This window comes from Carassius auratus, unplaced genomic scaffold, assembly GCF_003368295.1.
Source record: "Carassius auratus strain Wakin unplaced genomic scaffold, ASM336829v1 scaf_tig00017776, whole genome shotgun sequence".
In the NCBI taxonomy this organism is placed as follows: Eukaryota; Metazoa; Chordata; class Actinopteri; order Cypriniformes; family Cyprinidae; genus Carassius; species Carassius auratus.
In genome coordinates, this window is record NW_020524816.1 from 38809 (window position 1) to 51567 (window position 12759).

Sequence of the window (12759 nt, forward strand, 5' to 3'; positions counted from 1 at the left end):
AGCCGCCTGTTTTTTTTTTTTACATGCCATCCCTCAGTGCTTCAGTTGGCAGCAGGATGGCAAAACCATTGTGGAGGGGCCACATGGTACGCCTGGAACACACTGTCGGCTCCTGTTATTATTCTCCATGCCAAAAAAGGAGAAGAATGGAAGACAGGGAGACTCTTACTCTTTAATTCCATCTTTCCATTTGATATCTTTCGATCTGTTTACGTTTTTCTCTTTTTTTCAGTATTTTAAAGCATTATTCACCAGGACAACCCTTTTATATTGCTTACAAAGTGATGAATTAGATGTTGGCTTGTTTCTGTCTTCTTACCAAACATCCACACTTTATCTCATGTGGTGCTGTTTTTCAAAGTAGGTCTTTCTCTCTCTCAGTCGTTAAGTGAAGCACTTTGAAAGTGGCCTGCTGCTCCGCATGCCCTCTCTGTATTCAGTTGCTCAGTTGGCTCAAACATAACTCCAATTTGGGTCTCTTATCCTGACTGCAGACTCAGCACACGTAGATTACACAATGTTCCTGTCTTGTCCTTTAGTTGGACTCACTAATCTCTGCACACTTTGTCACAAAGCCTGTCATGAGTCCACTTTAAAGAGACACTACAACCCTGAAACCATGTGACAACATAAAATTAATGTTTCATTATCACCACACCCTGCCTTATTTGAGAAAAGAACAGTCATTCAATTGTGCCATTATTTCATGAATCAATTGGAGCCAGAAAAGGTTGCAAACCACTGGCAAAAACTATTCTCTGATGATGTTTGCTTTTATAATTTTAAAAATGGAAGACAATTCAACTATGAATTACTATGAGGGAGTAGTTTAATCTACCAGTTACCACATAATATGTTTATTTTATTTTAAAAGGAATCATTTTCATCTGAATATAAACATGTCAAGCCATTCCTATGAAACAACAGGAGAAATTAGACTTCCATATACTCTACAATGATTTAGTCGTACTTTTATGCAGAACTCAGCATTAGATTTGATTTTGTGAAACAGATATTGAAAAAAGTTAAAATTTGATTTTAATATTGAACTTCAGTTTGTTTTTTGAAATGTCACTGAAAAAGTTTTCGAAAAAGATTTACAATAGAAAACAACTTCTGGGACTGCCAAACAAATTAGCAAGCAAAACCCAAACCTTTCTACGAACCCTCTGCCACTAGAGAGTAAACAAATGATGAACTGTTGTTTTTTAATGTTGTATGTTTTTATGCAACGAGGCTATGCTGAGCTGAGAAAGATGCAATGATCTGTACTGACAATATTTTAATGGAGCACATAAAAGCGTGAAAGTGATCAAGGAGGTCGGCGTGCCTGTGATCACCACATTCGCTCGCTTTGAACTCTCAGGGAGGAGCACAATGCTCTCATTCAGAGATTGGCTGAATGACAGATGCTCCCTCTCTCGTTCTCTCTCACCCCCTCCTCTCGGTCTTTCTCTAACGTTAATGAATTCAAACAACCCGCCCCCTACCCATCCAGCTCTCTTTCTCTTACCCTCTTTTTCTCTCACCACAGAACATTTCCAGCATTGGCAAGTTCCTCGTGATTTGCTCTCATCGTCTTAATGAATTCAACTGGGAGTGCATTGGCCCTGATGCCCACCCCTCAGGGAGAGGTCCAGTGCTTTTGCATATATCTGGAGGGCTGCTCCATGCTCTTCCATTGTTCCATCAGCTTCTTTCACCAACAGGTCCTCCGAGAGGAAGTGTGAGAAAAAGCTAAGCCAGCCAGGAGGTGGGACGCTTGATACGAAAGGAGCTGATTTGTGTCCATGCACCTGTGCTTTTAAGTGGAACTTCTTAAGAAAAACTCACCTGTGGACAGGTGAAGTGGAATCATGGGTGCAATGTCACTGCTGATGTTGATGTTGATTGGTTGGTGTGGTGGGGCGCCACCAGCGAGAGAAGTGTACAGAATGCCACAGAGTGCACTTAAAGGTAGGCCAGGTATTAGTCATTTTGGCTGTTTCTACATTCTTAGAAGAAAGATACAAAACTGTCACTGGGGCAGAACCCTTTTATAAGCTATTAATATGTACACTTTAGGTAGGTTACTGATACACAGCTATATGGTATTAACATGTACCATTTAAAGGTAAATAAAGTACAAATATGTATCATTGGATTTTGTACTTTAAGGTTCTGCCTCAGTGACTGAGAGTGTAAAACTACAAGTTGAAGATGCAATAACACTGTGACATCCAAACCAATCTCATGACTATGCTTTCTTTTTCTTTTTAATAATCCTGTTGCCAAAGTGTTGCAAATGTAGAACTGCTCAAAACAACAACAACAACAAAAAAAGGTTAAACCAAAATGCAACCAGAGTCATTGTGTGCGACTTGTGTGCCATCACAGTGAGACTGTGTTCAGGAGTTTAGCATAGTCACCACAGAGGCCAGAGTTCAGGCCGTTCATTAAGATCTCAATCAGCTTTGATGTCTCTCTCACTCTTTGGGATATAGAGAGGAGAGGACGGCTGAATGTGAATCGGTGTGTTTGAACTTTGGGTTTGGTGTCTTTAGTGCTGATTTGAGCATGACTTTGCTCACTTGTCCTGATGAAAAAAACATTACTAGTAAAATACTGCACACATATAGATTTTTTTATATATACATTTTTTTACATAATGTATTATATAAATGTAGTTTTATCACAGCCAGTAATATATTGAGAAACTCCCAATGGATTTGTTTTTGCTGAAGAAATCTTTTCAGACTGTTTGCAAATGTTGGATTTCTCCCCACCTAACAGGGAACAGACGAGCATTCTTGCAAGGTTCTCTTCAGCAATGTTAAAATAAAAATGTAATTCAAAGTCATCTGGTCTTTAATAACATTCTCAATGTTATGGCAAAAAAGTTATTTTTACATCATTCACAGAATTCGTGAATTGTTCAGAGAACATTCAAAAGTAACATTATCATAATGTTTGCAAAATGATCAAATGGAATGTTCCATTAATGTTTTTCTAACATATGCACAACCAAGAGTTTTTAAATGTTTCATTCTTAGTATATATTTTGTTAGTTGGGTCTCTGTCCTGTAGTTTTAGTATTTGTTTATATGCATATCTGACCATTTTATTGTTGAAACAAAAATATTTCATTAATCTTCTCTAATTTACACATAAACACCAAATCAACACAATTTTCTGCTCCGCTGAGCTAAAATGTCTAATTTTCTTCTTTATACCTACTTTTAATGTTTTTCTTTGATTTGCTTTGTATTAAATGTTTTGAGGGATGTACTCACTATTGCTTACATCTGTTTCTGCTTCTATCTACAGCGCTGTCTGATAGAGGAACTGTAGTGATGGAGGCGGCTCTGTCCCGCGCTCTGTCTGCCGTAGATGCTGCCGTATCGGACCGCAGTAAAGTCGAAGCTGGCTGCAGAGGGTGTGTGCCCTGCCTGTTTCAGGACTGTGGACAGCGAAACGGCGCTTGTGGTAAGCTTGAATACACATTTTATTTGACTCTTTGACTTTAAAAACGGATGCTGATGGTGGTGGTTACTCTGTAGCATCTCCAGAGGACACACAGTCAGAGCCGAGCTGTGAGGTCATATCTCGCGCCCAGAAGGAAGCTGATGAAGGAGAGAGGAGCTGGTTGCTGAGTCAGGCCTGTGGCTTCTACAGACATCGTTGCACACCTGCACAGGTGAACAAAGACCTGTGCATCAGAGTCATGGGAGAGAGCTGCAGCGCTCGGGTCCTGCAGTGCAGTCTGCTCAACACCATGCAGAACCTGGAGCCGACCACACAGACCACAGCACAGGGTAAAACAAAAAAAACACAAAAATAAAAAAATTCAGTGGATTATGTAAACATACTAAGAACTTTTAAATGTTTCTTTAAAAATCAACCTTCAGTTTTACTGAAATATAAATAATAAAGCTCCCTTTTAATGTAATTTCAGCTTTGACATTGATCATTTGGCTTCCTTTGTGTAGCTGTGTGTGGCCAGCGTTTCGCCGTCTCGCAAAACCTGACACAGCCTCGCTCTCGTATCATGGGGGGATCTCCTGCTCCTCTGGGCAGCTGGCCATGGCTGGTGAACCTTCGGCTGGATGGGGCTCTGATGTGTGGGGGTGTTCTGGTTGACAGCTCTTGGGTCCTCACTGCTGCCCACTGCTTTGCTGGGTAAAAAATACATATACATGTATTACAAAATACATAACTACATAATTTAGAAACTTAATGTTAGGCGGGATATCTTCAGTGTTTGGAAGTAATTAGTTATGTGCAATGGCATTAAAGAATCTAATTACAAAATAAATAGAACTATAATAAGTTACAGTTAGTGAGAAAAAATTACAGTTACTTTTGAAAATGTCTAAAACGATTATCTGAATATTTTTACACACACATAAAGATTTAATTGACATATTTCCCAAATTGCATTTACTGCTCTAAAATATGTGAGGAGGCATTTGTGTTTTATTCTTTAAGATTGACCAAGGCATTCTATCTTAGTATCTATCTTAGCTATTAAACTATTTCCCACGATCTTAAAGTAAAAATAAGTGCTAAAGTCTGATCTTGTGGTGGCTGTGCTTTAATATATATATATATATATATATATATATATATATGTGTGTGTGTGTGTGTGTGTGTGTGTGTGTGTGTGTGTGTGTGTGTGTGTATAAAATCTTAATTCATAAAACATTTGTTAGAAATTTTGAAAAGTAATCCAAAAGTTATTAAATGTAATCAGTTACATTAATAAAATAATTGAGATACACGGCTCATTACATTTTTAATAGGGTAACTTGTAATCTGCAACCTAATACATGTAAAAAATAACCTTCGCAACTGTTGCATTTCTACTTTAAAATCTCGCTATTGGTATGGATAAGAAATTTTCCACTGAAGGCACTAAATGATTTTGCACTTTTATAGACCTCACGTAGCCCTGCCCCTTTTCAGCACTGCGCTCGTTGTCTTCTGTCCTATGGTTTGTATTTCCACAGCGTAAGGTCAAAGTCAAAAGAAATGTATGAATGAAACGCTAGTTTTTAAATCTTCCTGGTCAACTGACATTTGTTGTTACTAACACTATGATCATTATGATGAACATGATAACTTTCATTAGCTCTACAATAAGTCAAAACACTTCACCAGCTAATTACTCTTTAACAGTGAGCTCCCGCAAAAATGTAAGTTTTTCTGTGCATTTGTCTCTCTGATGCATAAGGTCTATAAAACAGGTGGATTGTTTTATTAGCGACTTGTTGTAAAATAGGTGAACAATACACAATTTTAACAGCAATTAAATGTGCCATAACATTAAAAATAAATAAATTGTGCTTTGTGGTACTGTTCTATTTGTGAATGTACTTATGTACTTATTTTGTGAACATATAAAATGTATCTCCCCAAACAGGAGCCGTGGTGAGAGTTACTGGACAGCTGTAGTGGGAGAGTTTGACCTCACAAAAACTGACCCTGATGAGCAGATCATGAAAGTCAATCGCATCATCGCTCATCCAAAGGTAAACATAAAAAAACTTTGTTGTAATACTATATATCTAAAAATATTTAAAACAATGCAGAATGTTTTATTATTATTAAATGTGTCCCATCTGTGTCCAATGTTTTCCTCGTGGTGTAGTTTAACCCAAAGACATTTAATAACGACATTGCCCTGGTAGAGCTGAGTTCTCCAGTTATTCTGTCTGAACGGGTCACACCTGTCTGCTTGCCCTCTGACCTCGATCCACCGGCTGGTACACCCTGCTTGGTGGCCGGCTGGGGCTCTTTGTATGAGGGTAAGACAATCTGCATAGCTAATATTTTAGAAAAAGAGCTCAGTAATATCACACAATGTTTGCTTAGAATGCCGTGAAGTGTTATGTTATGTTTGTCTTGATTCTCTGTATGAGTGTAGACGGACCCTCTGCAGATGTGGTGATGGAGGCAAAGGTGCCCCTGCTGACTCAGAGCACCTGTCACAGTGCACTGGGGAAGGAGCTGCTCACGAACACCATGTTCTGCGCTGGGTACCTGTCTGGAGGCATTGACTCATGCCAGGTATCTCCACGTTATCATCCTAGCTTGCATTATGGACACCACACCTGATGAAGAAACATCATATCTGCTTCATAAGCACTGCATCTGACTTGAATATTTCAACAGGGTGATTCTGGAGGGCCGTTGATCTTCCAGGACAGTTTATCAGGACGGTTTCAACTGTTTGGCATCACCTCTTGGGGGGATGGCTGTGGGGAGAGGGGAAAGCCTGGCGTTTACACACGGGTCACCGCCTTCTCTGATTGGGTCATGACAGAGATACAGAGTGAGTTGCTCAACATGTTGCACACACAATACTGAAACAAAGAAATCTCCACTGCCTTGAGTTTAAACCCTCCTACTCTTTCTGTGAAAGGTAACAAATCCAAATTGTGTGGAAAGCCACAAATCCTGCAAAATCTTTTTTATATTCCCTTCTCCAAATTCCAGAGTCTTTTGGGAGTCGGGAGCCCACATGTCCTGAGCTGCTTAAGACAACAGAGCTGTCTGAAGAACAGCAGATGTCAGAATTCACCACGCTCTGCCACTTCTACACACTATCCTGCTCTCCAACCCTCGACCCCTCTGCCTGCCAGCGTCTCGCTCAGGACAAATGCCAAAGCCGGTTTAAAAAGTGCCGTAAGTCATCCAGACCAAATTACATATTTCAACAGAATTAACCTACAGTACAGTACAGTACAAGTGCTACTTTGGATGTGCATGCTCATTATTTAATATGAATATTTTTCAGTGTTTGGAATAATAGTAAAGTCAGTATACTATGAAGTAACATAAATGGAAATATGTAGTTTTGTTGACTAGCTCTGCACCTTAAAAGAGTGTATTCTGTGATGCTTTTTAAACTGCATCGAAGGAGTTTTACATGTACGTTGGACACTTTTTGGCTCACTTCTATGAAATTAATCAATTTAAAAAATTTTTTGAATTTAAACTAGTTTTAAAAGAAATCTACATGTAACTTTAACTTTAACTTTAAGCTCATAAATTTATCCTAGTGAAAAGTAAATACTGTAAACTAAAGTGTATTTGATTTCATGTTAAGTAAACTTAAAGGGGGGGTGAAATGCTCGTTTTCACTCAATATCCTGTTAATCTTGAGTACCTATAGAGTAGTACTGCATCCTTCATAACTCCAAAAAGTCTTTCGTTTTATTATAAGATAATAAGATAGTCTGTACCGATTTTTCCCGGAAAAACACGAGCGACTGGAGGCGTGACGTGTGGGCGGAGCTAAAGAATCACGAGCGCGAGTAAGCTTTTGCGTTGAGAGCGTTTGGAAGCTGTGACTTTACCTTGAGGAAAAAAACATTATCCAAAACAAACCATGGCTAACAGTCAGATTCAGCGTATATTTATGATCCAGAATCAGATCCAGAGGCTGAAATTGAACAAGAGCAGCATCAGCAACGACGTCTCTATGTGGTATGTACTGAAACTGTATATATTTGCTTAGCGGTTTTGGAAAATGTTCCACTTTATGTCGTTTTTTTTTTTTTTAAGCTGTACATGTAGTTTGTAAAACAAGCATCTTCGAAATGCAGGGAACAAACAAAAACACTTGCACTCAACTCTGTTGATGCTCTGTAAAAATAAACTCCATCCACTGGTCCCTTAATGCTGTTTCTCTTTTGGTAATCTGTGCAGGGTTGTGTTGCCCTGGCAACCAAAAACACACTTCTTTTGTGACATTTCGCGATGCTCTCGCTCTGATCAGTTAACGTCTGTTGTGCTCTCAGTGCTCTGCTATACGGGAGCGCGCGCTCTTCCGGGAGAAGTGCCTTAGGACACATATAAGGAAATTCCGCTCCATCTAACGTCACACAGAGCCATACTCGAAAAAAAACTTTCCGAAACTTGTGACAAACCGGAAATACTCCTTCAAACGTACAAATTAATTTTTGAAACTTTGTCCATGTTTAGCATGGGAATCCAACTCTTTAACAGTGTAAAAAACTCAGTATGCATGAAATAGCATTTCACCCCCCCTTTAAGGTGCACTTTAAATATCTTGCTTTTAAAGACTGATATTATTCAAAGATCATAAAATCCTCATCAGTAGTGATATTAGGCTTAAAATTAAGAAATGTGCGTTATTCACAAGTGATACTCCAAATAAAGTTTAATTTCCATTTTATAAAGACTCAAACAATATGTCAGTAAACATAAATAAATAGATTTTAACTATGCTTACATTTAGTCATTTCATGGTGTACTTTTAAAAAATAACGTAAAAACAGTAAAACAGTGTTTTATTTGAATATATATTATAAAATATATTTCCCTTTCCTCCAACTACTGCCTTTCTCACCGTCCACTGTCGTTCTCTTTACAGAGCTGCATTCCTTCCTGCAGACTCTTCTGGACTTGCTTCAGAGGGCCGATGACTATATCAGAGATAAAGTCGATCTGACCTTCTTCACTCAGACTCTTCCTCAGTTGGTGGAGAATGTGTACAGCTCTGCTCATATACCACGAAGACGCAGAAATGCATTTGAAACAGGTAGAGCCATTAAACTTTCCTGATTTTTTGCTTCAATCAGAGCACATGAGTATGTATACAGTGCGTTCCAGCATGAAATATCTTTCAGAATCTGTATTTATTATTCTCCATTTTGTTATACATCTAACCAACAAATTATTCTCAAAGAGCAGGTAGGCCGGCCAGCACTATTCCAGAAAGTGGGCCCCCTGGTGGACGACTGGGAGAGCTACCTTACAGGCATTGCTGAAGATCTGGATCAAAACAAAGAACTGAAGAACTCACAGGAACTGTCTCAGGAGCAACAACTCTTCACACCGGTAAACGTGTCTAACTTAAACTATGGCTTTAATATGATGGAGCAGCATTTCACAATGAGCTAACGCTGATGGTCATTTGATTAAATTTTCAGGATGAGGAGAGTGAAAAAGCACCTCTTCAGCAGCTCGACAGATCACTGCGCTCCTCCATTGCTATCCTGCGTTCCAAACTAGAATCATTGCACATTCCTGTCATACCAGAATTGGACTACCAACTGTTTCAGAGGGATTTCCCCATTACCAGCACTGGAAAACAACAACAGGATAATCGTGCCAAATCTAGGGAGTCTGTATTGTCAGCTGACATTTTGACTGCTCTGATATATAAAGCTCTGAGAGGAAGCTGCACAGGGAGTGTCACAGGACGTCCGGTGATGACAGCATCCCCTCGGGATGACATGGATACAACATCCAGATCTGTGGAGCCTTCAACACAACCGCTGAAACTCAAGAACCAGGAACCTTCTGACTCAGTGCTTGAAAAACACCCTGTCCCTACCCAGATGCCCTTGCTTCAACAGCCACTCTTCAAAAGTAAGAGTTAATAATGAAAAAACGGAGTGCCAAAATATTGAGGAAGAATAACAGGAAACTTTAATTCATAAAAGTTGTTAAAAGGACTTTTCTGCAATTACTGGATTTTTTTTTTCACCTATTAAATTCAAATCATATATACTTTTGAAAAGAATTAATGTAAATACAAATACAAAAATAAAAGCTTCAGACTAAATTTAACATTTCAAAGACATTAGGACAATCAGGAATATTAATATAGTAAGCCTAATATATATTTATAAATAAAATGATTATAATTATTTGAATTAATTACAAAAAAATGCATTATTCATTTAATAAAAATAAAGACTAATTATTGTTTCAGAGCTCCTGTGGAGGAGAAAGAGAGATCTACACAAGCGACAGAAACGAGGAGCCAGTGAAAAAGGTACAGTTTCTCGTTTAATTTACATTTTGCATTTCTATTCATTGAAAATTGTGTCATAGAGCCTACACACGTCAGCTGTGCCATTCATATTATTTGGAGGAATATGAGGTTAACATTAGATTTATATTAAGGAATCTTAGTTTTTATTATTTACTGTTTTTAAAGGCTTTGTTCTCTGTGTTTTGTAGTTTGCTCAGGAGTGACTGAATCAGCACAGCTGGTCAGCACCACCAACGAGATGTACAACTGGATCCTGTCTGTTCCTTCTAACAGCATAAACATGATCTTCCAGGAGGTGAGTGTGTGTGTGTCGCAGAAGGTACTAGACACACTCTGCAGAAGTTGTATTAGATGATAATATATACGCTACTGTTTAAAAGTTAGGGGTCTTTAAGTTTTTGTAATATTAAAGTAGTTATTATACAGTTATATTACTAATCAGTTATTCTTGTGATGGCAAATCCATCACTCATTACTCCATTCTAATAAATCATTCTAATATGCTGATTTGCTTTTCAAGAAACATTTCTTCTTATTATCAATGTTAAAAACAGTCGTGCTGCTTAATATTTTGGTTTTCAAGGATGCTTTGATGAGTAGAAAGTTCAAAAGACAAAAAAAATACTATAAATGCCTTCTACATTACCTTCACTTTTGATAAATTTAATGCACCTTAGTTAAATCTACTTACCCCAAACATCTGTAATTTATGTTATGTTTCTGTGGTGCTGGATTTTAATTTTGTATGTATCTCTTTATGTGTGTTCATCATCTCAGGTGCTGGTTGACCTGAATTCTAAGAATGAACGTGGTTTGTATCAGTCACGGATCAAGGCCACTGTTGGTGGACGACCTTTGACCTTTTACAGCTTGGTGGGTTTAGAGAATGAGGCTTTCTACCGCAGCATGCCACGCATCATTGCTGTTGCCTTTGGTGCTCTAAAAACGTAAAACACACTCATGTAAGCTGCTGAAAGTAAACTTGAACTGAAACAGCATCCCCAACATTAAACGTTATTACATCCTTGACTCTCTAATATGATCTGCTGCTATGGAAATGACTGGAAGGGGCCTCTTTCCTAGAGTCATCACAGGACAGCTGCCACTTTTGAGTTGGTCACTGCATACTGAGACTGGACTGACGGTGACTGTATGTCCACCCTGACTTAACTTATTTCACAGGAACAGAGGTTGATCCTCCTGTCTGTGCTGCAAACTGTACAGATATTATATTTGATGTTTGTTATATATTTATTTGTATTTTTTATATGAAAAAAAAAATCAAGAATAAAATGGAGTGAAAGATTTAACCATATTTAAATAAAGGTTGTTCTCATGAGCTTGTCAAGAACTCTTTTTTTAATTACCTATATATATATATATATATATATATATATATATATATATATATATATATATATATATATATATATATTGTATATGACAGTGCATTGATAAAATAAAAATACCATTGTGGTATACAGTATGAGCTACAATATTTTTTTTATTAAATTGAGCAATTCACTTTCATTTTAACCTCCCTCTTTCTTCCTTTCTTTTTCTTTTTCCCATTCCCCTTTATTCCTTCTTTTCTCATTTTTGCTCCTTCCCCTTCTCCTCCTTTCACTTTTTAATTTTTTCACTTCCTTTTTTTTTCCAGGTGTGTATTTCACACCATTCTAATCTTTAATTCCTGTTGTATTTATTTAACCCATTCTTTTAACTCCTACTCATATTTCTACTTGCACTACTGCTGACTCTCATGTAACAATTCTATTTCAGATTTATGGGAAAAGGAAGTAACGTCTGCCAGAAATCACCTTATTTAAAGGCTTGTTTACCTTCCCTGAATCTGCACTTGCTATGATCATGTCAGTTCGTGGCAGCTGAACATCTCTGTCAGCAGGAAGCAGTGCTGGAACTCAGGGGGTCTTTTTTGGCTCAGATTTAGTGTCTGAGGGGTTTTAGTATACGGGAACTGTCCTAATTGTGCTGTTCCACAACAGGTGTCCCTACATTACTAACAAACATCATTCTGATTCTTTATTTGGAGCTGATGACAATCCTCTGGGCTTCAGAATGAGCACTAAAGATTCTGGAGGATCCTAAAGGAACACTGAGAAATGCCATGGCTGCATGATTGATAGTTGACAGTTGCAGCTCATTGTCTGTTCCACCTTTAAAAAGAATTCGTAAGAGGTTCCTTAGGTGCAATGTAAATTCACTTTCAGTGCCAATCAACTGTAGCTTCACAGTTTGACATGTTTATATGATCCTTGAGTGTGTTTCGGGATCAGTTTGGGCCCCCTGTACTTCAGAATGGACAAAAATAATGCATGAGATGGTGTGGCGGATACCAGAAGTACTGTCACAGAAGTGTTGCAAACAGCTGTTGTGTTGATATGTTCTTGTGTAATGATTGACAGGATTGGATGATCTAGCTACTCTTGCACTCTAGTTTAGAATTTCACTTTAATCTCTTGCAAATTTTGAATCTCTGCCAGATACTGCAAGGATTCCATTATATTCTATTCGGATGGAATTATATGGAAATAGTTTGTATCAATAAGCCCTGCATCTCTGATCCTCAAACAAACAGCCAGTCTAGAATCCATCATTCCAAAATTCCAAAGTGTTAAAAATAAACCCCAGCACTTAATGGTGAAGGATTGTAATGGTACAGGGTGGCAACACATGATATTTCTGAACTCTCTGTCTATGATCAAATATTATGAACCCTTGTTACCTGTAAAAATTACAGCTTTACTCATTAAAAACATAGTTTAATCACAGGATGTCGAATAAAGCATCCATCCATCAATCAATCCCCATCCTTTGTTCATTGCTTAGTCTGTCTGACCATCTGTTTTTATATTTATTAATTTGTTTGTTTGAACTGTTCATTTACACTGGACACCCAGTGAACCAGCTTATGAGGCAATAATAACCTATATAATAATATTCAGATT

The 12759-nt window shown here is 37.9% G+C and overlaps 2 protein-coding genes across 2 annotated transcripts; both read left to right on the plus strand.

Annotated features, from left to right (window-relative positions):
- Nucleotides 1-1240: 1240 nt before the first annotated feature.
- Nucleotides 1241-6222, plus strand: LOC113075853 (serine protease 56-like; the record flags this gene model as incomplete). Its single annotated transcript, XM_026248513.1, has 7 exons — nucleotides 1241-1956; nucleotides 3307-3794; nucleotides 3969-4158; nucleotides 5402-5510; nucleotides 5630-5786; nucleotides 5906-6048; nucleotides 6154-6222. Coding segments are annotated over exons 2-7 (759 nt in total), but the record flags the coding sequence as incomplete, so codon positions are not given.
- Nucleotides 6223-8945: 2723 nt separating this feature from the next.
- Nucleotides 8946-10999, plus strand: LOC113075858 (serine protease 56-like). The gene is made up of 4 exons (XM_026248518.1): nucleotides 8946-9381; nucleotides 9728-9790; nucleotides 9979-10085; nucleotides 10568-10999. The coding sequence occupies exons 1-4, from the start codon at nucleotides 9222-9224 to the stop codon at nucleotides 10739-10741; spliced, it is 504 nt and encodes a 167-aa protein (XP_026104303.1). The 5' UTR covers nucleotides 8946-9221; the 3' UTR covers nucleotides 10742-10999.
- Nucleotides 11000-12759: the final 1760 nt, after the last annotated feature.

Excerpts from the sequence above, each read along its gene's own strand:
- LOC113075858 (XM_026248518.1), top strand. The coding sequence starts at position 9,222 with ATGACAGCATCCCCTCGGGATGACATGGATACAACATCCAGATCTGTG. Across the intron at positions 9,382-9,727 it reads TCAACAGCCACTCTTCAAAA|AGCTCCTGTGGAGGAGAAAG; the intron begins GTAAGAGTTAAT and ends TTATTGTTTCAG. Across the intron at positions 9,791-9,978 it reads ACGAGGAGCCAGTGAAAAAG|TTTGCTCAGGAGTGACTGAA; the intron begins GTACAGTTTCTC and ends TGTGTTTTGTAG.